At 41.3% G+C, this 24,778-nt stretch overlaps 1 protein-coding gene and 1 non-coding gene across 3 annotated transcripts in view; both read left to right on the top strand.

Moving 5' to 3' along the window:
* The first annotated feature begins 1,192 nt into the window (after positions 1-1,192).
* ZFR (zinc finger RNA binding protein) overlaps positions 1,193-24,778 on the top strand; it is a 38,693-nt gene continuing 15,107 nt past the window's right edge. For both annotated transcript variants that reach the window (XM_035100393.2, XM_060280332.1), the window contains exons 1-13: positions 1,193-1,492; positions 1,638-1,722; positions 9,008-9,290; positions 11,628-11,772; positions 12,875-13,093; positions 13,967-14,214; positions 15,575-15,766; positions 16,652-16,934; positions 17,636-17,832; positions 20,587-20,706; positions 21,086-21,231; positions 21,583-21,745; positions 24,310-24,515. In XM_035100393.2, the coding sequence (XP_034956284.1) occupies positions 1,456-1,492; positions 1,638-1,722; positions 9,008-9,290; positions 11,628-11,772; positions 12,875-13,093; positions 13,967-14,214; positions 15,575-15,766; positions 16,652-16,934; positions 17,636-17,832; positions 20,587-20,706; positions 21,086-21,231; positions 21,583-21,745; positions 24,310-24,515 (2,324 nt within the window). In that variant the 5' untranslated portion in view covers positions 1,193-1,455. The remainder of the gene's footprint in view (positions 1,493-1,637; positions 1,723-9,007; positions 9,291-11,627; positions 11,773-12,874; positions 13,094-13,966; positions 14,215-15,574; positions 15,767-16,651; positions 16,935-17,635; positions 17,833-20,586; positions 20,707-21,085; positions 21,232-21,582; positions 21,746-24,309; positions 24,516-24,778) is intronic.
* LOC118077371 (small nucleolar RNA SNORA66) lies at positions 6,059-6,195 on the top strand. The gene has a single exon (XR_004691627.1). It is a non-coding gene; the product is annotated as a small nucleolar RNA SNORA66 (small nucleolar RNA).

Consider the following 24,778-nt stretch of genomic DNA (forward strand, 5'->3'; position numbering starts at 1 on the left):
TTTGCTGTTCCACCACCTGCTTCCTTTTATTGCACCCTAACCGGAGCACACACTAGTTTGTTTTCTTCTCCTGAGTAGGTTCAGGGTTGGAGGCTCTGTGATATCAGACATGCACAGATCATCGTGATCTAGACTTCTGCTTTAAATCACCACTGTCTCCACTCTGTGGGTTAAGTGTGGAATTTCTGGAGCTTTAATGAACCAGTTAAAACATGGAAGTGTCTGAATCTGTAGTCATACCACATTAAGCATCTTCCATGGTGTAGTCTCAGGATGTTTGCAAAGTTCCACTAACTCCCCTTGTTCCTTGTATTGGGCCTGGTAATGGAGTTTCCCTGCCCTACAGTGTTCTGGCTCCAGGCTGGTGCTGACTAGAACATGGCAGATTATTGTTGTACACCACACATGACTCAGCAGTGGGGGCGTAAGGAGAAACCACATTATGATTTGAAAGCTGGAAAAAGAACAGAGCTGTTAGCTTGAAGAAAGGTCATTGAATCCCACACAGCAGCTTGGTAACAATGGCACAATTATTATCCCTGGAGAGGCTGCAAAGGAATACTGATGTGCAACTGAAGTGGGGAATTGGATATTGCCTGGCAATAACAGTGTAATAACCATAATAATATGAGATCTACCAATAAAAATTAAATTTATTAATCATATGCAATGTATCTGAGAAACACAATTTTAGTCCTACTGATCATATCTTTAATAGAGCACTGAACTGCAAAAATGGGTCACAATTCAGCAGAAGTACGATATGCTTACATAACCCGCTGCTTTCAATGGCTTAAACAACGATAATTCGTCACTGCACTGTGGGGCTTCTCATAACGAGCACTTTTGGGTCAAGTTTCTTTTGTGCAGAGGAGCCACAAACAAGTCTGGAGTATCTCCATGTGATTTTACTAACAGTACTCCTTGGTGGAAAACACAATACTGTATAGTGCACTCCACTTCGTAAAAGGCCGGGAAGGAAAACACACTGGAATGGAGAAGAAACCGCGCCCTGGCCAGAAAACTACGTTTCCCGACAGCCTCCGCCCGCGCCGAAAGTCCCCGCCCGCGTCACGTTCCTGCCTCGCGGCGACCAAGAGAAACCCAAGGACGCGCGGGGGGGAGGGGGAGGGAGAAGAACTACATTTCCCGCCGTCCCTTTCCCCCTGTTTTACAACCTAGCAAGTGCCACGCATGCGCCACGGAGAGGCCTGGCTCCTCAGTTCGCCCGTTGAATCATCGTAGGTCGGTCAGTCAGTCGGTCGGCGTGTGGGAGGGGAGAGCCAGACGAGCCAGCGATCTGCGCGCCTGCCTGCCTGCAACGGTGGTGGCGTCGGCGTCGGAATCAGTGAACCCGGAGCAGTAGCAGCAGTAGCGGCGTCGTCCTCGGAGCGGGGCGAGCGCCGGAGGTAGAGAGTGTGTTTCCACCGCCGCCATTTCTGTCAGCCCGGACTCATGATTCCCATATGCCCGGTAGTCTCTTTCACCTATGGTGAGTAACGGCCGCTTTGGCGAGCCGGTCGGAGGGCGGGAAGGAGGGGCGGCGGCGAGGCGGCCTATCGCCTCAGGTGTGCTAGTTTTTGACAAGGCCCGTCTCTCTTTTTCCCTCTCTCCTCCCCTCCATGTCGCTGCTGCAGTGCCCAGCCGGCTGGGGGAAGATGCCAAAATGGCCACCGGCAACTACTTCGGGTTCACCCACACCGGGGCTGCTGCCCAGTACAGGTAAAGGGGAGGCTGGCGTCGCGGGGCGGGCGGGGGAGGTGTTTCCCCGGCCCCCCTCCTTCCCGGCGCCGTCCGGGGAGACCTTGGAGAGGAGGCGCGCGCAAACGCCTGCTCGTGTGCATGCTTGTGCGGAGGTGTTGATGCGTGTTGTGTGCCGCGACGGGGGGCGGAGCCAGCGGTGTCAGGCCTGCTTCGGGCCGTGCATTGGAATAAGGGCTCCCCGTCCTACCGTAGGGCTGGATCCGCCTCCTCCCCTCCCCCTGGTTATTCTGCCGCCGTCTCTCCTCTCCGCCCTTCCAGCCCCGTCCTGCGCATGCTAATGAAGACGACTCTGGTAGCGAGAGCTGTACGGCAGTGGAACAGACTCTGCTGGAAGGATTCATTCGCCTTCCTTGGAGACTCTTAAGCAGAGGTTGGAGGGCCATCTGTCGTGGAGCATCTAGTTGAGGTCCCTGCATTGCAGGGGGTCGGTGTAGATGACCCTCGGGATCTCTTGCAGCTCTACAGTTCTATAGTTAGGTAACCCCAGACTGTTCAGTGAGACTTGCTTTCCAGCAAACAGGCACAGGGTTGCAGTTTTAAACACGTTTTATTTCTTTCGCTTCTGCAACCACACTCCTTCCCTTAACTCTCCCCAGCCAGGCCTTGGAAAACCTGTATTTTCCAACTATATTTCTCCCACTACATATTGACTTTTGTGTTCTGTATGCTTTCAGTATCTTCTAAACAGATTGGTTATTGCTTCTGCCTCCCTTAAATATTTGGCTTCCAAAATCTAATGCAGACTGTAGTATTTTAGACTTATTTTTAATATTCAAAATAAATATACTGTAAAGTATAAAATGCAGACAGGCTGTAAGGACTGATGGCTTATCATCCAGGGCCTTGGATCCTAAAATAAGTTAAGGAAGTTCATTGCAAAAAAAATGGTTTTGGATTTATTAAATTTCTATGCCACCCTCCATCCAAAGATCATAGGGTGGTCTACAATATAAAGTTCACAAAGACAAAGGCTATAGTCTGACCTACTCATTATTTTGAACTGACAGACAGTTTCATTTAGGCCCCCTCAGTGCAGACTTTGAGAATTCATGTTGTGTGTGATTCAGAGCAGCTTTCTCATAGTATATTATGTGCCTCGTGTATTTTACATTTTTGTAAAAGATGTACAGTATGTTGCTTTGTGATGACTTAGCTCTAAAAACTATAAATACGTACACTATTTTGGGGAAAACTCTTAAAGTAAGTTAGTGTTCAGTATGGTGTGGTTGTGTAATTATTTTTAATAATTTCAGGAACAGGTGTTACCAAATGAAACTTGAAATGGAATGATTTTGAAAGAGATGATAAATTTCATAACTTCTTAATTGCATAACTTTAAAATAACATGCACATACAATGCCTCGCTTAGCTGAAATTATCCATAGTGAAAGGAACATTTATTACGTCTGAAAGACAGTCTATCTCCTCTTTAAGAATTGGGCCATTTTGTTAAATCGTTTTGTTTACTGTGGAAATACCTCCAATTTAAAATAATTTGTATTTTTGTCAGATTTTGACATAGTGGAGATAACTGTAATGACATTACAGTGTGACCACTTGTATAATTAGCATGTCTTAGAGGTAAACCTTGAACTTGAAAACTTGTCAAATGATGGCAATTGTCTAATCATTCTCTTGCTTCAAATGAATATCTACATAGAATGCTTTTATTGTTTCAGGCTTATTTACAGCCACTAGGTCATGTGTGAAATGAAATTGCTGCACCTCTAAGGTTTTAACAATTGGAACTGTATTTTATTAACTTAAATCAGTTGCTTATTTCACAGTAAGCCCTTGCATATTTCATGACACTCAGTCTTAAAAGTGTATATTCCTGAAATAAACAGAGGCAGAGATCTAAAGAACTGCATGCGCAAAGCTATTCAAATCTGGGGAGAGGGCTAGGAATGCTTCCTCCTTGTGAAGTGGTTTCCTGAAATTAGAATGGCTTTTGGAAATGGGGAAATGTGCATGTGCATGTGTTCTGCATGGTGCTTGAGATCTTGTCCATTTTGTTAGAAATAACATTTTTGAAAGGTATGTAGCCAACCTTCAGTTTATTCCTCTTGATTTGGTGTTTTGCATAGTACAGCAGAAACATACTTTACAGACTTCTCCATTATTTGGTCTTGAGTCTTAATAACAATGCATGGGTATTCTGTTCCCTGTGTAAGATTTCTAACGTGATGGGATTCTCTAGACACAGTGTAACAGCTGTACTTGCAGACTTGACAAATCTGCCTTCCCAGTGTTCTATCTGAAGAAGTACAACTCTGAATTGTTGAAAGCCCAATATAATTACTGGAAATAATATTGTTGCCACTTCTCAGAAATTCCCTGGTCATTTTTTGCATTTTGTTGACTCTATAGCAGGGGTTGGCAACCTAAGGCCCATGGGCCACAAGCGGCCCACAGGGGTCGTTTAACTGGCCCACGAGCCACCCGCTCGGCGAGTCTCCGTGCGCTAGGTAAACCTTGAAGTGACCCGGCCCAGGCTAGGTAAACCTTGCCGCCCCCTGCTCTGTAGCCTATGGAAAACAGTTAGTGCCTCATACAAAACTAATTTAGGTGGTATATATAACCCACCCACCCCACCTTTAACAATAAAACAACAATACGAAATATATTTTATATTTATTTATATAATATCCACTAAAATAAAATACCAAATGAGTGTGCAATATATATGTGAATACAATAAAACAATATACTGTAAAAACAATACAAAATTATCTCAATAATGATTAATACAAGAACCCTGAATCTTGCCCTATGGCATGCAAGCTGCTGGTGTAGAATTTTTTATAGCAAGGCTGTCGCATGCTGTCGGCTGTCCTCACCCATCAGCATTATTGCCATTCCATTCTGCTCCAGGTTAAGTTTCTGGACCAGGGCCACGGGAAGCCCCACATTGAGTGTATTACAGTAATCCAGTCTCAAGGTTAGCAGGGCATGTACTACAGTGGCCAGGTTATCTTGACCCAGCTAGATGGGCGGGGTATAAAGAATAAATTATTATTATTATTATTATTGACCCCAAGATGACTGTAATGACATGCTAAATAAAACTGGTGAAAGGCACTCCTAGCCTGATCAAGTTAGGAGAAGTATTTCATTAGGATATTGAGGTCCTGAGCGGTATAAGGCTTTGTAGATTAAAACTTTGAATGACTCTGATACATTTTAAAAGCAAATCCTATCTGTTGGGACTTTGTTTTTATTCATTGGCAAAATAAAAAATCTGGGCTGTTATATTTCTTATCCAGATATTTTACTATATGTCCAACATTCTCTGTATTTTATGTAAAGGACATTACTTTTTATTTGAAACTCTGAAGGAATATAAAATTACTTATTTTTCTTATAAGAGATCTTAACTTCATCACAATTAATTAGAATACTTCTTTGGAAGAGCTTCAAATACAGCAAAGATACAGCAAAGTTTTAGGTAGAAGATGGAATTACTCCATATGCAGAAATAGTGATTAGAACAGAACAGTTGCCTCCATTCTGTCAAAACCTCCTTAGAGTTTAGGCATGCTTTAATACAACTATAAAGAAGAGCATCAGAAATTATTTTACAAACTATGAATTACCATGGTATTATAGTGATACAAAATGTTTCTGTGACAGTGATAGCTTATTACTAATAAAAATGATAGAACTACTGATTCCCATTAGAGGGGGGGTATACAACTTCCTAGGCATGATCACAGATGAAAAGAATCTCTAAAAATGTTGATTCAGTATTATGTATGTGGGGGGAGTAGGAGAAGAGTTATGCATAGATCTGTTGTCATGAGAAATTATTCAGACCAAAGAGAAGGGAAGAATTGGCAGTTTATTTGAGACACTATTTTTTTTTAAATATTTTTTATTAAACATTTTATAACAAACAAAAAAATACATAAACAAAGAACATCATTACAACAAAACAAAAAAACAAACAAAAAAAACATCAATACAAACAGAAACATAAACATATCATCTTTAATCAACTTTTTAAATCATTGTCTTTTTGGCTTCCCCAACTCCCCACTATCTGATTTTCATTTTGAATATCACTGTAGCAGTTTCTATTTCATCTCTTTTACTTCCTTCATACTATAATCTCTTTTACTTCCTTCATACTATTTGAGACACTATTTTAACTCTGTCTCCTTTTGCACACAGTTTCTACTTAAAGGGGATTAGCAGAAGTTACTAGTTCTTGTCAATGTGCCTCAGAATACAAGGTTGAGGGAGGCTTCTCTAACCAGGAGATAGGAGGTCAAATCCTACAATTTGTAAAATCTTGCAAACTCGATCACTGGCTCTGCGGATTGTGGCAGAAGCAAGGGGAACAGGTTTGCTAAAGTAAATGTGGTAACAGAACTATACCGGCCTTAGAATGAATAATGTTAAGGCTGTTCATTCTGTGCCATAACAAAATACATTTTCTTCACATGAAACATTTCAAATATTTCTAATGGGATATATACTTTTGATTTGCTGCTTGATCATTATAATGAATGACATTTCCCTGCCTTTCTTCTCAAAATAATGAAAATGTTGGCTTCACTTGCCTAACATCACTTTTTAAGCACTCTATGAGCATTTTGTGGGGAGGGTGCATGCATAATTATGTTGCTGCTTTGAAGCATTTCTTCAAAGATGGCATTTTCAAAAGAACTTTCCTTTTGGGGTATTTTCTTGGACAATTCTTGCAAGATAAGAGTTGTCATTGAAGGTTGCTAGAACGATTGTTTCCATGAAGGGTGTGTTGTTTATTATTATTTTCTTACTTTCTCTAGATTCAGCTGAATCTTCCTTTTTTCTAATTATACTATCATATCATACGCCAACCTAGCAGTTCGAAAGCACATCAAAATGCAAGTAGATAAATAGGAACCGCTATAGCGGGAAGGTAAACGGCGTTTCCATGTGCTGCTCTGGTTTGCCAGAAGCGGCTTTGTCATGCTGGCCACATGACCTGGAAGCTATACACCGGCTCCCTCGGCCAATAATGCAAGATGAGCGCACAACCCCAGAGTCTGTCACGACTGGACCTAATGGTCAGGGGTCCCTTTACCTTTTATCATATATATACACACCTAAACCAGTTTGTTTTTGAATGTTTGAGGTTATGTAATCACAATTGCTTCTCACATGCATGAGGAAGGAATAACCAAACACATGTCTCTGATTAACCCCAAAACTACAAAAAAGGATCACCTTAGGGGGGGGACTCCTCCCCCCAAACAACCTATTTAAATGTCATCAGAACAGAAGTAAGAGCTGCCTCTTTTAACGTAGCTGGCTTTGACGCTAGAGTGCTCACCCCATTCTGCCCCTTCACCCCTGAACAGCCCAATTAAAATAAGATGTTTGGTGGACCCAGGATGCTGGATAATGTGATGGTCAGAAATGTGAGTGGGAAGGAATTGAAATGCACTCAACATTGCTATGCTTGTAATACAAAATAGTGCACCTAAAATTACTAAATGCTGTACAAGAATGAAAATGGTCCTTGCCTGCAAGTTGACAATGCAGTGTCTTAATGTGGCCTGTTACGAAATTCCTAGCCTTCTATCCTGGGATTCATCTCCTGCCACATGTTCTTTTCAGCCTGTCAAAGAGCTGTTTGTCAGGCTGCAGGGAACCCAGTTTACATAGATAAGAAGATGCAAAGGGATGACTCCCAGTGGGTCTTCCTTCACTTGCAGTTGTTATTCCCACAGCATGCTATAACAGCTGTTTGATGGGCTGGGGGGTGGAGGAAGCATGATTTTCAGTGCCAGTCGGCTGGGGAGCATGGGAGACACATGACGGGATCTCTTTCCATCACGTATCATCCTTCCTCATCCTCTATCTGTGTGTGGGGGAGGGTTAATTTGTACATGGCCCTCAACCAAATGTGGCCCACACAGTTATCAAGATTGCTTATCAGTGATCTAAATGTTTATAATTACTGTATATTCCTGCGTATAAGACTACTTTTTAACCCAGGAAAATCTTCTCAAAAGTCGGGGGTCGTCTTATACGCCCAGTCGTCTTTCTTACACGGTGAGAATATCCCAAACTATATTTTAACTGGAAAGGTTGGGGGTTGTCTTATACGCCCAGTCGTCCTATACGCCGGAATATACATGAATATGGTGCTTACATGACTTTTCTCTGTATGTGTTAGTGTGTAGGAGATGAAAACAATTTCCCATGCAGAAAATTAGCTGCAAATACATTTTCAGGCACATTTGAAAAGCACTTTCAAATGTGCTTTTTTGAGGCTTTCCATTTCCTGGGAGCATTCTAGGAATCCATGTCTGACTCTGTTTCTTTGGTTCTATTGCACTGCAGAGTGTTTGGAAGCATTTACGTACTCTACAGTAGTTGTTTTATATGGTGATGTGAAATCGTACTTTTCTTACATGTACTATAGCTATAAAACCAAGTACCGTACCTGACTCTGATCTATACATATTTTTAAAGCAGGCATGGGTAAGCATTTCTAGCCAGTATCTCCCTACCTGTCAAATCAACTGATTTCACACTTATTAGGTTATGCTGGTTTGAAGCCCTGGTTTTGGGACTTTAAAGCACAGTGTGGGTAATTTGAAAGCCCTTTTGCAAATAGCTCTCTCTAAACTTCCAAACATCAGGGGTTCAAAGAGCACTGTAAGGTCGCTTGCAACAGGATTTCAAATGTGTGGCTTGCCCAAAACTACATCGGAACCAAATGGGGAGCCCTGGTAGGGCAGGTTTGGTCTGTGGGTTGGAGGTTCTCCACTTCTGGTTTATGTAAGTTGGTTTTACATATTTTAAAAAAATCCTCTCAAAATTCCATTTTGTTAAAAATGGTTCATTGGTTAAGGATGCAATCCTGTGCACTTTCCTGGCAATTAACTCCCAGTGAGATTTACATCTGATGAGTATACATGCATAGGATTGTGTTCTGAATTATTTTGCTTTAGAGTAGCATTAATGTTGAGTGCCGATTTTGCTAACCTTTTGACGTTTGCCAGGAATTTTGTATGCCCAACTGAGCTTTTCCAAGACCATAAAAGTGAAAGGCCCCATTGAAAGGTTTTGAGAAATAGGAATTCTAAGGCTTATTTAAACTCTTGGTCACTGTGCTTGTGTTTCAGACTTAGTTTAGCCTTTTTTAAGCTACCCTTAATCTTGGACAATTTAAGCAGCTTTGCTGTTAGGCGTCTGATTTCATTACAACATCATCATATTTCTTGTGTTTGTCTTTCTATTACAGCCAGCAGCCAGCTTCAGGTGTAGCCTATTCCCATCCAACTACAGTTGCAAGCTACACTGTCCATCAGGCTCCTGTAGCTGCACACACAGTTACTGCTGCCTATGCCCCAGCAGCAGCCACGGTTGCAGTGGCAAGGCCTGCTCCAGTGGCCGTTGCAGCTGCTGCAACAGCGGCAGCCTATGGAGGTTACCCAACGGCACATACAGCAACAGACTATGGTTATACACAGAGACAGCAAGAAGCTCCCCCACCACCGCCACCAGTCACTACACAAAATTACCAGGTAAGTGTACTTAATGGATAGTGCATAATATTTGTGAAATTGAGTCTTACCTTTTAAAACATGATGGGCAATAGAATATATTAAATGTAGAGTAAGAATGTGTGTGTATAACTGTTATGTAGTTTAGGTTAGTAATTCACAGAACAGACCCTGACTGAGTAGCGGTGAAATGTAATAGGGTAGCAGATCTACTGCCACATCTTCAACCCTGTCACTCATGCTGGCAGGAGGCATGGGGACAGCCTGAAGTTGGTGCAGTGATCAAGGACAAATCAAGTCCAGTGACAACAGTGGGACTGGGTTAAGATCCAGCACATCCTGGACTGGCTCAGCTCCATCTGCCCCTGGAATGGCCTGTTGGGTGACTACCTGTGCTACTGCTGTTGTAGATGCCCTTCAGTGGTACTTCCATGCACCCATATGTTTGGTAAGACAATATAGGAAGCTCTTTTTTTTCTTTAGCTTGTTCATTGCTGTAAGAGAGAGGGCTTGCAGAGAGCAGCCCACTCTGCTTACTTCCATCAGATGGGAGAGCAGCAGCAAGTCTGGGAGGGAAAACCAGGAACAGGAAGGGTTAAGAATGGTCCAGGGCTCTGCAGAGTCCTGAAGGCTCAGCTCCAGGCTGCGAGAAGGGAAGCAGGGGTGGAGCTAGCTTCAGCAGGGACTGGAAAGGAGGGAGTAAGTAGAACGGCACCTCAGGAGCCTGTTTTGGGACCACGGAGGACCCATAGAGCAAGGAGGAGGGGCGTTTGGATGCCCAGTCTTAAAAGGGGGGTCAGAGCCCACGAGACGCCATTGTGGGCTTCTGCCCCATGCAGAGCAGACATGATTTGAGACATCTCACCACTGTATATAGCATGCACAATAAAACTCTGAAAATCCAGAGGATGTGTGGAGTGCTTACTCGGGAGTAGCCAACACCCATCTGTGACAATTGCATAGTCAAATATATTTTTTAAAAAACTCTGAGGATAGCACTATAACACCTAGGGGAAGAAATACGGTATGTAAAGCATTACTTAATGTGGAAAGTAACAGTAATTCAGTAATTATTAGCCACTGAACATTCCTAGCAAATTATTAACTGTAGCATAACCACCTCATCAGCATTCTGCAGAACTTTTAATTATTTAGCACTGTACATGCCTGCAGGCTACAACATATGTAAGATATTAGTAGATTATTATACACAACCTGAGATATAAGGGAATGGTAAGTTACTTTATTTTTGGTATTTGAACATTGCTGTATTTGTTGTATCTGCATATAGTTATGTCTGGAAAAATGTGCAGCTATGAGAATAATAGTTGTCATTTATTGTACAAAGGAAAAGCAGTGTATGTATGTTTAAGCAATACTGTAATATTATTTTTTTACCCTTCTCCAAAAGTGCGGATTACAAACTTTAAATGAGGGCAGTAGATATCAACTGCAAATCCTTTTTTGAATTGCAGTGCTGAGCCATACCATAGACTGTATAAAGGATTTGCAGTTGATATCCACTGTGTGGAAATATGTACAGTATGGCTGTGTTAACAAACATTTTCATTTCCTAGTGGAGCACAGAATACTGTCTATTTGAAGACTGAATACCCTTCTTAATGTAGAGCAGGAGCAGAGAATCTTTTTGTCCCAGTGGGCCAGATTCCTTTCTGTCCAAACCCCTGCAGGCCAAATTTGACCCTTCAATCACTTAATGGAATTATGCTGTCAGATGATGGATAGGTGGGTTTGTGCAGTGCTTTCTAAGCACCTGTTAGCTAGCTGGTTGCCAGGTGCTTGGGACCTGCAGCCCCAGCACCAAGTATAGGGCTGACAAAACTGCTTTCTGCAGGGGTCAGCTGCGTGAGTGAATTCCCCCACAGAGAGCTCAGTTTCACAACAATCTATCAGCATCTATACCTGCGCCACACCTGATGTCACATATGGCACCTGGTATGGGAAAGGTGGGTGCAGTCTGGGGAAAACTCTTCATGAGATAAATTTGGCCTGCAACACTGATGGTTCTCCAGCCTAATGTAGAGGTTTGTGCTTGGTGTCTTGTGGGTAAATTGATGGTGATATACCATTTTTTTTCAATGTAGGCTGCTTAACTGGACATTGACATTTGTTTCTTTAATGCAAGATGTCCAGTACTGGCTTCATTTAATTTAGCAATCTTGGGCAAAAAATACATAGTTTGAACCTCAAAAATGTAGCATATCAATGCTGTTGAATGTTTCTACTATTTTAAAGTCTGATTAATTAGAATAATCAAAATAATTCAGTAATAGTCTATATATTTAATGGGAAAACTAATGTCCATGTGTTTTCTCCCCCACTCCCATGTTTCTTAAGGACACCTATTCATATGTTAGATCTACTGCCCCAGCTGTAGCTTATGACAGCAAGCAATACTATCAGCAACCCACAGCCACTGCAGCTGCAGTGGCAGCTGCTGCCCAGCCACAGCCTTCTGTGGCTGAATCATATTACCAAACAGGTGAGTTGCATGCTTTAAAGAGAACTCCAGCTTTTTTGTTGTTATATAGTCACAAATGTGTTACCATCTGCAGATGCTCAGAATCTAGTAAATACAATAGTTTGTTAGTAGCTTGGTTTTCAATGGTTAACTGTTTGGTGGTTAACTTAGTATTTGTAAAGCAGTTAGGGCCCAGATATGCGAATCTTACAATCCTCTAGCTTCTAAATGTTTATTAAACTGCTTTATTCAAAGAAAGATTCTAACATGACTGCATCACAGAGTGCATGACATGTTTTACCTTCTTAGGTCTTGGAGGGTCTGGTTGCTAGGTAAAACCATTTGGCCATTCTGAACTTTTTAAGTCATAGGAAAACAACCTTTTTTGTGACTGCCACAAATAAAGGTCAAAGCTTTTGAGAGTGTCACTCTAATGTATGCTGCTGTGCATATGTAGCCTCATGTGACTTAGCACTGTTTTTCTTCTAGTCTATTCATATGGGGAGCAAACAGCTATGTGTGAAGGAAATTGGAAAGGAGCATAGTCAGATGCTTTAAATTGTTGCTGAGTAGCCGGGGGGGGGGAGTTAACTGCTTTTAACTATAGAGTGTGTTTTTTAGTATAACTCAAATTATTTTATTTTCTGGGACATATCTGTAAGGTGCATTTTATATTGGAGCCCCATCCAAATTGTGAGTTAATCACCTCTTTTCATTAAACCAGATGTTGGTGGGAATTTTTTTTCATATCGGTGGATAAAATATTAGATAGCAATGTGGAATAAGCATACATAATTAGTTTTTTGATCACTGTCTTTGGTTTAGCCATTATTATGTGTGTTGAAAGAATGTGGAGGTAAACGTTAGTTTAAGCGTTGTTGCACTGAAAGTAAAAGCACAAGCTTTAAGAAACACTGCCGATTCCATTAGTATAGTGATGGTAATTTTATAATAGAAGTTCCAAGTGCAGAGCTTAAATTGTAGGCTGAGAATTATTCCCATATTGTCTGCCTTATTCAATAATAAGATAAAGTGAAAAATTAAATGAAATTTATTTTTAAATTACAATTGTTTACATGATTATTGAAATCTTCATGTAATTTTGCTCTTTTGTCTTAATTAGCTCCAAAAGCTGGCTATAGCCAAGGAGCAACTCAGTATACTCAAGCCCAGCAAACTCGACAAGTGACAGCCATAAAACCAGCCACTCCAAGCCCAGCTACTACTACTTTCTCCATATATCCTGTATCTTCCACTGTGCAACCAGTTGCAGCAGCAGCTACCGTTGTTCCCTCGTATACCCAAAGTGCTACATACAGTACAACAGCAGTTACTTATTCTGGTGAGTATTGCTTGAAGAAAGGATATTGGAGGTTAGAAATGACTATTTGAATGTCTTTGTAAGATCAAAGGTAGAAATGCTGAGCTGAACATGTCTAGATTTTTCAAAGACGGCTTCTGTACTCAAAATAAATTACTACTTGGGAACTTTTGCTTTGTTAAATGTGCTGATTATGTGTGCAAGTTTACTCAGAAGTAAGTCAACTATGGCCAGTTGGACTTGCTCTGAGGTAACTGTAGGATTACAAATTCAGACCCTTTAGAATGGGTGAAAAAGAGTGTTGATGGCAGACTGTTGGTGTAGAGCAGGTATCTTCAACCTTTTCAGGCACAAGGTCCTTACAGATCTATGTTGGACTGATTGTACAGGTTTGCTGTATGTCTGTGGATGTTGGCATTGCTCCACTAGAAAAAAATTACTTTTGTAACTTGAAATAAACTCCTCTTTTCTGGCTTTGTAGCATTGCTTGGATATACAGTGGTACCTTGGTTTACGACGACGACCCGTTCTGGGAAGCCGGTCGCTCCCCGAGTTCGTCGCTCCCCGAAGGCACACTTCTGCGTATGCGCGAAGCGCCGATAGAGTACTTCTGTGCACGTTGCGCAGATTGCTTCTGCGCATCCGCGCGCATGGAACCCGGTTGTAAATACTTCCGGGTCCGCGGCGGTCACTCTCCGAGTTCGTCGTAAACGGAGGCGGTCGCAAACCGAGGTTCCACTGTACAGATTGAGAATATTTGTTTTACTTTTAAGTACAAGTTTTGTGCATCTATGTTAATGCTGAAATCCTCCTTAATTAAATGTAATCTTATTACATTTAGATTTTCAAACTTTAATGTGCTTATAACTTGCAACTTTTTTTGATCATTTAAAGGTACATCGTATTCTGGCTATGAGGCTGCAGTATATTCAGCTGCATCATCTTACTATCAACAGCAGCAGCAGCAGCAGAAACAGGCGGCGGCAGCAGCTGCTGCTGCTGCTGCAACAGCCGCCTGGACAGGGACCACCTTCACTAAAAAGGCACCATTCCAAAATAAACAGTTGAAACCAAAACAGCCTCCCAAACCACCCCAGATCCACTATTGTGATGTTTGTAAGATCAGCTGTGCTGGACCACAGGTATTGCTGCTTTCTGATTATGAACTTAACTGCTTGGTAAAATGAAACAATAAGTATATGCCAAATGTTCAGGGAAGGGTCAATAAGTTTTTGGCTTCAGGGTTATTTCAGTTTAAAATATATTTATGTGACTGAAGTTCGTTTTGTTAAGTACAAATAGTGTTTGCCTTCAAAACACTGGCTAGGCTCTGAAAAGCTACTCTGTGGCTTGAGCTCATGCTCAATTTACACACCCAACATGATAATATAACAAATGACTTTTTGCAACTCCTCATGGTTTCAAATGTCTTTCACAATGCAGATACTCTAGGAACCATATGTCCAAAATATCTTGCGGCACACGGAACTAGTTTCATGGGTTTGGGGAGGATATTCTTTGTTTTGTGTAATGTCTAACATTCTGGGACTTGCTCCTTCCTGAGACCAAATACATTATTAACACTTTGAGTTCTAACGCTTAAAAGTTTTTCTTCATAAAGCATTTGTGATTTTGCTGTTTGCCTGTCATGGAAATGGTTGAATGTAATAGAAAGGACTTTTAGAGAAAGATAACCATCTCTTCAGCTGAACAGAATTAAATGGTATGCCCTTTTTTTTAATGAACTGTAAATCTAGATGCATCTTTTATGATACAGTGGAACCTCGGTTTATGAATTTTCGGTTTACAAACGCCGCGGACCCATCTGGAATGGATTATTTCACTTTCCATTACTTTTAATGGGAAAGTTCGCTTCAGTTTATGAACACTTCAGTTTATGAACAGACTTCCGGAACCAATTACACCCATGCTTCGGGTTAAGTACGCTTCAGGTTAAGTACACTGCAGACCCGTCTGGAACGGATTAATCCACTTTCCATTACTTTCAATGGGAAAGTTCGCTTCAGTTTATGAACGCTTCAGGTTAAGTATTCCGCGGACCGTCTGGAACAGATTAATCCACTTTCCATTACTTTCAGTGGGAAAGTTCGCTTCAGTTTATGAACGCTTCAGTTTATGAACAGACTTCCGGAACCAATTGTGTTCATAAACCGAGGTACCACTGTATTTTACTTGGGTTTTCTAAATTGCCAAGCCAAACTATGTTGCCAGCTACAGTCGTACCTTGGAAGTCGAACAGCTTAGTTCCCGGATGTTTTGGCTCCTGAACGTCGCAAACTGTTCAGGTTTGCGAACTATTTTTGGAAGCCGAATGTCCAACGGGGCTTCCACGGCTTCCGATTGGCTGCAGGAGCTTCTGGATACATTTCAGCAGCAAATCAACTTCCATGTTGGTTATCTCTTGCACTTGGCTTTTTAATGTACAGAATAATATGATAAATGAACTAATGTGTCTTGTTATTCATGTGGTGATTTAAACAGACTTACAAAGAACATTTGGAGGGACAGAAACATAAAAAGAAAGAAGCCGCATTGAAAGCATCACAGAACACAACCAGCAACAGTTCATCTGCTCGTGGGACTCAGAACCAGCTGCGTTGTGAACTCTGTGATGTGTCTTGCACAGGAGCTGATGCCTATGCTGCTCATATTCGTGGAGCAAAACATCAAAAAGTAAGCCTCTCCTTCCTCTGCCCTCCCATTTCTCAGGTTTTACACCCCTAGACCTCAGTCAGTGTCCCACCCTGGACAAAATGAATGATCTGACAGGCAAACAAGATTCATCACATTCGATAGGAGTGTGGGACTGCCCACCTTTCAATTACCTGACACAGTTAATTCAGCCTCGAATGAATGAATTGTGCTCTCAATTTGTCCTGTACAACTATGGCTTTAATTCAAGTCAGGGCTTCATTCAGCAGTAAACAGGAGCCCCACCTTAGGCAAGGATTGGTTCCACTTGGAGCTCCTGAATTGAGCCTATTGGAATAAGACATGCATTTGGAGAGAGAATGATAAGTCTCTCTGATCTGAATCATAGAGTTGGAAGGGACCTTGAGGATCAACTAGTCCAACCCCCTGCAATGCAGAAATATGCAGCTGTCCCTACAGGGATCAAAACCTGCAACCTTGGCATTATCAGCACTACTCTAACCAACTGAGCTACAACACACTGAAGAAACTGCAAATACACATCTCTACATAGTGTCCCATGTACTAGCTACCAACATGAAAACAATCAGATCTTTATGCACTAGAGCCTCTTTTAGTGTCTCTGAAGGTGACAACAGAGCCAGTGTCAGAATGGTGCCGAATGTAAAAGGCACTGAATGTTAGTACCTCTTGCAGCGTGGGGCAGGTGGGTGTGGCTGGGGTTTCATGCAGTATTTCATGTATGTATTAGCCTCCATTAAGTTTCCCCTCATAAAAAGTAATGTTTACTGTGAAGGTTCCTTTAAACTTATACTTTCATGCTCTTAGAAGTACAGACAGGATTCTAAATAGACGTTGAACAATTTTGTAGATTCTGCTCTTAACTTTCTTCATTGGTGGTTCTAGGTGGTTAAGCTTCATACTAAACTTGGCAAACCCATTCCTTCAACTGAACCAAACGTCGTGACCCAGGCTACGTCTGCAACATCTGCTTCCAAACCAACTGCTGTCTCTTCGAACATTGCAACTAACAGCAGCACTGTGAATTCTTCTGTTTCATCTTTGGCAGTGAAAATTCTTACTCCTTCTGCCAATGTGCTACTTAGCACAACATCCAACAACAAAGCAACAATGGTTCCAGCTAATGTTGCTGTAAAGAAAATATCCACACCCAAAATTAACTTCGTTGGTAAGTACTGAAATATTTTAGTTCAGCAAGATACACTAAATAAACTCATTCAAGAACAGGTTTTAAATGAGTGTCTGCTATGATTTTGACAACCACTAGAAATTCTAATTTTCTCTCTGCTTGGCTGCATTGTTTTAACATGAAGTCCATCAAACCAAGCATCTGGTTGCAGTTCTAAGTACTGTCTCTCTCATGGCAGTGTTTGTCTCATGCACACAAATTGCTACTCAAATGGTTTTGGAAAGTATTATGTCAACACTTCCTCTGCTCCAACACACCTTTTATTAGAGAACATGGGGCTACTGTGGAACACAACACCATATGTCTGAACAGTGCATTTTCAATAGCTGTCATAGATGTTTTGTTGATCGGCCCTTTGGTCAAGGCTCAGCATGTTCATGTCTTGCACCCAATTATCCTGTCCTCTTGAACGCCCCGGGCCGTGCTGACATTAAAACAAATAATACAGTTTATTTGAACTTGTATTTTATTTATTTTAACTGTTGAATATTTATGTTACCTGTTCTTTGAGGAAAATACTACAGTATTTTGCTATGGTTTGCTTGCTTGCTTGTTTGTTTATTATTTACAGAATATCCAGGTTTTTAAGCTGTAGGCCAGCCTCCCCTTGGCAGTGGCAAGAAATGTGACTTGAAAATGTAATGAAAATTAATATTTACTTGTGAAATGTTTCATATTAGGTGGTAACAAGCTACAGACAACAGGAAGCAAAGTGGATGAATTGAAAGCAGTAGAAAATATCAAAACTACTCCTTCTATTGCTACAGTGCAAACACAGGAAATTAAGCCAGATATGTCTGCTGAATCGGTAACATCTACAGCTCTTGCTGCTCTGCAAAGTGAGGTCCAACCAGTGGGTCATGACTATGTTGAAGAGGTATTCATTCAAAAACTATGTTCATTAAATGCAATTAAATGAAACTGCTGAATTAATGTGTTAGATTACTTTATATGGCTCAGAAATGTGAAATCATGCTGATAATTAGCTACATGTCTCTGTGTGAGGTAACTACATGGCTATTTTGTCTATGAAAGAATTTGCAGTGGAGTACTAATAGCATTGCCGCTGACTTCACAGCCTTTGTCTTCAGGTAAACTAGAGTGTGAATACTGAGATTGTCTTAACAATTCTGACTACTAAGGACATGGAGTGTCCTTCAAAACCGACCGTTCAGAGTCCCAGCTCCAAAGGAACAGGTAGTGGGATATATAGCAAGATGGCAATCATTGGTACATATAGTAAGATGGCTGTGTCTTGTAAAACAGGAAAGTGATATGGCATATTACAGGCATGTCCAAAGTCCATTTGGGGGGCCTAATCTGTTCAATTTAATTCGGCCCCCCGTGCTAGTATATGTCCTGGAGTAAAATCCTAAAAAAAGCTCAACAACTTTGGTCGGCCCTCACGCATGTTCACCTCATCGCATCTGGCTTTCTTTGAAAAAAGTTTGGAGTTTGGGCACCCTTGGCATATTAGAATCAAGCGTTGACACTGATTTTGAAATTTTGCAAATCTGGAACAGTGGTTATATCAATATAGTGTGTTGATATGTTGCACAGTTGCACCTACACTGTAGTGTACCATCAGTATTACTGATGAATTTGCATGCACAGCGTTACTGAGTGTCAGCTTTCACTCAGTAAAAGGAAAGAGGATATGAACATGCAGTAGCCTTCCACTTAGTGAGGATTCTTAACTTTCCTAACTATTGTTTTTCTCTGCATGGTGCTCTGAAAATGTGCTCAGAGCAAATGTAGTATTAGGGAATAGTGTATGGCTTGATAGCATACGGTAGCTCTGAATGATTTACAATAAATAGCATTTTTAACAAATCTGAAATATCACCTCAAAATTCAGACAGTTAAAAATTAAACTAACAGTTCTCCAACTTACTTCTTTAATGAATTCAGATGTAAGCACTCTGAAATAAAGTGGTTTTTGTCTGTTTCCTGAAAGCCATCAGGAAAGAAAAAGAGTTAAATGCCTGTGCCAGGGAGCTCCACAGATGGGGCAACATTTGAGAACATTGTAAATTTAATAGCTACTGACCTTAAACGGCAGAGACACTCACAAGTGACCTTCCTCAGAAGATCTGAGGCTCAGGGCAGGATATATGGACATTCAGGAATCCAGGTCCCATATTGTGTTGAGGGGGGGGGTATCTCATATGTCTGGCACAGGTTCTGATTAGGCCTCTGAAACCCTTTTCCCCAGACCATGACGAGCTGCCACATGTGTTACAGCAGATGAGAGGAAGGTAAGGACATGACTCCAAAGGAACAATCAGGAGCTTAAAGTGAGGGGCAAATCCACACCATAAATTCAAAGCACATCAAATGCATATTTAAAGTACGTGACTTTCCCCAATAAATCCTGGAAACTGGTTTGTTATAGGAACTGGGAATTCTGTCTCTAGAGGGGAACTACAGTTCTCAGGATTCTTTGGGAGAAGTCGTGGCTTAAGTGTGCATTGTATTTGCTTTAAAAGTACAGTGTTTATTTGCCTTGAGTTGCCTTGAGTTGCCTTGAGGTCATAATCAGCATTTTGAAATGAGCCTAGAAAAGCAAAGATAACCTCTGTAGATCTTTCAAGACAAGCGTTACATGCAGGGTGTAGACCATTCAGGATCAATATCCTACACAGTTTGCTCCGTTCAAAATTCTAGTCACTATGCTCTGGACCAGGGGTCAGCAACCTAAGGCCAGAAGCTGCCCACAAAGGTCGTTTTGACCGGCCCCCGAGCTGCCCCTGAACTGAGCTGCCCAGTCACGCGCTGTGCTGTGCTAAATTGGCGCAGCACGGGGACTTGCCTCTGCGGTGCCAGAAATCGCATCTGCGCAAACGCAGACACCTGAAATCGTGTCTGCACACGTGCAGACACCGAAAATCGCGGTCACATGCGCGATGCAGCCCATGAAGGGATCTCCATGAGACCAATCCAGCCCAGGCAAGATAAACCTTGCCGATCCTTGCTCTGGACTGTAGCTTTCAAACTGCCTTCAAAGGCAGCCCGATTCAAAACACGTTAGTAGTTACTGTGCTTGCTCTGGTGTTTAGAAAAGATTTTAACAGTGAAAGGACATCTACAAAATGGTGTTTTCGATTGAGAATAGTGCCTCAGCATAGTGTTCCAAAGTAGAACTATTGCAAACTTGCTCCAGAAAAATCCAAGGGGGGTTGGAGTGGCAAGGTACCTTACTTGAGGAGGTGTTTTAGCTGTTGTGGCTCTAGCAGAGGCATTTGCTATATGAATTAGTTCAGGGGCGCAGGATCTAGATTTCTGAAAGTGTTGCTCACATGGGTAGAAGTGCTTTGTTGGCTATGAGAAACAAAGCTTTGCACTTGCTCTGGAACACAATAATTAACTTGGAAAATAGGTAATTCAACTTTGATATCAGACAATAGCAAAGGTAAGAATAGATATTTGGGTCAAAGGTGTTGTGTTTTTTTTTAACCTAATGGAAGTCTGCTATGGCTGGTTAATGCAGGTTCTCTGTTGCCACTATTGCATGGATCTTATGCCAGAACATGTCTTTGTGTGAAAATTTGACAAAAATTAGTTCAGTTTCTTTATAAAACCAAGTCGTGTTAAATGACCTTTTTTAAACTGCTTTTTCTTTATTTTTAAGGTACGGAATGATGAAGGGAAGGTTATTCGTTTCCATTGCAAACTTTGTGAATGCAGTTTTAATGATCCTAATGCCAAGGAGATGCATTTAAAAGGAAGGCGGCATAGATTACAATATAAGGTACTGTAAATTGATTGTAGCAGCGTAAATGGTCTATTTCTGACTGTCTTTTTCAGTAAATTTGATGGTGATTGAGTTTTACTTGGTCTCTTCTAGTATGAAACCTAAGCAGGTAGTACATCTATTTTGAGCACCAACTGTTTCCTTCCCCAGCTGAACTATGGTAGCCATATAGTGTTTGCTCAACATATTAAACATTATATGAGGAGGGCTGATGCTATAGCTTACTGTTTGCTCCTCATAATGTTTTTTAATATGAAGGATTGTGTCTCTGACTGCATTGCAGTTTTTGCTTTGTCTTGGTGAAAATAATTGGATCTGACCACAGAGAATAAATCTTACAAGAAAATAAAATGAAAATCCTCCTTCTCTACAACAGAAAAAAGTAAACCCAGACTTGCAAGTAGAAGTGAAGCCGAGCATCCGGGCAAGGAAGATCCAGGAAGAAAAGATGAGGAAGCAGATGCAGAAAGAAGAATATTGGAGAAGACGTGAAGAGGAGGAACGGTGGAGAATGGAAATGAGGTAGCGTGTAGACTTTAATAGCGACCAGTGTACATTCTGTAAACCTGAATTAGTTTCCATTCTATGTAACTATATTTCTATGAATGCTTGCCTTGGAAAACCTGGATTAATTTTACCTTTAAATAAGTAATTGACAGCAGAGTAAGAATGACTTTTTATGGGTGTAATCCAGATCCTACTCTGAATTCTGTAGCAAGTACGGAATTATTGAACCTGCAGCACCCAATATCTTTTTTAACATTTGACGTTCCAAAAATTAATTTTGGCGAGACCTGAATTATTGAACATATCGTCAATAAAAGGTATTTCTGCATCAATTGAAAGCATTTGTGATTTAATTCATATACTTAGACGCTATGAGGAGGACATGTACTGGAGGAGGATGGAAGAAGAGCAGCATCATTGGGATGACCGCCACAGAATACCTGATGGAGGATATCCTCATGGACCTCCAGGACCTCTTGGACTACTTGGTGTTAGACCAGGAATGCCACCACAGCCCCAGGGACCAGCTGTGAGTAATGTTTGCATTGTATCTCTCCTCCAGATGTATTTGGTGCCACAGACGGGGGGTGGGGGGAACCTAGTAAGTCAGTTGGGTCTGCAAGTTATTCCTAAGCTTAGTAGCTAAGCATTGGCTTCTGTTAACCAACTGTGAAATCTAGAGCCATCATGATGGCACCATCATACATTATCAGGACACTTATTCCACCATCAAGTCCTAATCTGAGCCCCATCAAATAAAGGAAGGAATAACATATGTTATTTTTTACTTAACATTGTTGACTTCCTCAATTCCCCCCTCACTGGGTCCATTTTAAAATTCCAATTAAGCAATTTCCATTTTATATCTTAAATCATTCTAACACATTTTATCATTATCACTCGAATATTCTATTCTAAAAGCATCATCCATTCTTCACCAATAATTAATCAATTTATCCAAATCAACATTTATTTTCCCGTCCTTCTATCTTCTATTTCTCCCCTTAGCCTAAAATTTATTACCAAGAATTTTCCATAAATTTAAATATTAATTCTTCTATCATACTAACATTTAAACACTTAAAACTAATTCAGCCCCCCTTCCCCTGGACTCAGGGTCTCCCAGATACTTCAGCGAGTTCCTTAAGTCGTTCCAGTTTCGGACCATCATAAATTTACATCCATTATTAACCCTCACCCCACTCCCACCCTGTCCCAGCCTACCCCCCATTCTTCCTTGATCATCCCCTGCTTGCCTCCCCAGTTCTCTAAATACTGTAGTACAAAACCATCCAGTTATATTTCCACTTTCCAAGCCCTATCTCAATTTCCCCCCCCTTTTAAGTTCTGGCCCCAATATGGATCTTGTCCTCCCTCCCTCACTGAGAGGACATTATTCCATGCTGGTGGTTCTTTGGAGACTCCTTGGATCAGACATATGTTCTGTTCCCCCCCTCTCACTGGAGGAACAGCATTCCATGCATCTTCCTCATCTTCTTTAAAGTCAATTACATTGTCTAAGACTGGTGATTGTTCTTCTTGCTTCTCTTCATTCTCTATTGAAATTAATCCTTTTTCACTGTCCACACAATTCTGATTCCTTTCATCCAACTGTATATTACTTTCACGCAACATATTATTTTGCCGAAATTCATTTCTCAAGTCCAAAAGCAATTCCAAAAGTTCCTTCTGAAAGTCCAGGCCATCAGTGCTGTTGTGGCTACAGACATCCTGCTCATCTCAGATTTCATGAGAACAGAACAGAGCAGGAAGTGGTGCAGATCTTATTTCCAAAAACATCAGGGACCAAGTTTATATCCGAACTGGTTATACTCTCATTTTTAATTCTTCTTCATATCTTAAAAATCTTGTGACCATTTGTGAAAAGAGCATTTATCAAACTTATTATTCCCAGCTTTATATTTTGTGCTCTCTTCAAAATTGACAGTTCTCAACTTCAAAGAGGTAAACAAATTCCTTTCTATTGTGATATCATAATGGCGGCTCGCTGATCCCTCCAGGGACTCGACTCCAGCTTCCAGGGGAACTTTTCCCAGTCCAAATTTTAAAACATTTACAGGGATTTTAGTGGATTCAGCCCTTCTCCCCTTTACCCTGCAGGGGGAAGGAATTGGGCCCAATCCGGTGGGCAGAGGACTCACTTTGGGGCACAGCCGAGCTCTCACGGCCCCAGAAAACTCAATCTGGGGCTCTTTTTGCGGCTCCCCCCCCCAATAGCGCCAGGAACCTCGGAGCTCGGGGATTCCTCACTGATCAGCGCTGGTGGTAGACCGGAAGTCCAGAAGGAATAACATATGTGACTGCAGTCTTTTGTTTCCATTTCCATTTCTTTCTTTATGGTATTTGGTCCCTTTAGTGATTACAGTACAAGGAGTTTCGGACCTAAAAACAGAATCAAACTCTTGCCTTTATTCGCCCCATGTAAGTTTTAAAACTCAGACAAGATAACTGAATAAGGATTCTCTTACAGCAGGGGCCAGCAAACTTTTTCAGCAGGGGGCCGGTCCACTGTCCCTCAGACCTTGTGGGGGGTGGGGTGGCGGACTATATTTTTTGGGGGAAGTATGAACGAATTCCTATGCTTCACAAATAACCCAGATATGCATTTTAAATAAAAGCACACATTCTACTCATGTAAAAACACGCTGATTCCCGGACCGTCCATGGGCCGGATTTAGAAGGTGATTGGGCTGGATCCAGCCCCCGGGCCTTAGGTTGTCTACCCATGTCTTACAGTGTGACCAATTGAGATTCAGATTCCTGTATTTTTACATATCTTTTGAATTTGATGTAATCTGTAACAAATGATAGTAAAACTTGAAAGCCTTCCTAAGTCTTGGTCTGTATCACCCCATTTATTTTCTTGAGCATGGAGAGCCTTTAGCTCTGGTGGGTGGTTTTGATGCCAACCAGTTTTTAATTATCTTTTTTAAAGATCTCATTTTCTTTATGTGAGCTCTCGTAATGCACTTTGAGGCGGAAAACTCGTAATGCACTTTGAGGCGGATGATTTTTAAAAAATAGCAAAACATAAAATGTATGAGATTTTTAAAATCTGCTTTCTGTATGCAGCCTCTTCGTCGACCAGATTCTTCAGATGACCGTTACGTAATGACCAAACATGCTGCTATCTATCCAACTGAAGAGGAACTCCAGGCAGTACAGAAAATAGTTTCTATCACTGAGCGTGCATTGAAACTTGTATCTGATAATATGACTGACAATGAAAAAAACAAGAGCAAGGAAGGAGATGATAAAAAAGAGGGTGGTAAAGACAGGTATGTTTTATTGCCATTGTTGCTTGCAATCATTGTGCTTGGAGACGGTCTAAGACAAAATGGATCATTTGCCCTACTTCATGCCAACTTCTTAAACTTCTGTGCCCAGAAATACTGGCTTCTGTTATCAGAATAATAGATCCCTCATTTTTGGCAATGGGAGAATTATTTGTTCAGCAGGCATACTCCAGAAGCAACTAGGAACTGCATTCTTTCAACGGCAACTGCACTTTGTGCATATGAAAAAGTCCTTCAGCTGTGCA

The sequence above is a fragment of the Zootoca vivipara genome, chromosome 11, assembly GCF_963506605.1.
Source record: "Zootoca vivipara chromosome 11, rZooViv1.1, whole genome shotgun sequence".
NCBI classification, from domain to species: Eukaryota; Metazoa; Chordata; class Lepidosauria; order Squamata; family Lacertidae; genus Zootoca; species Zootoca vivipara.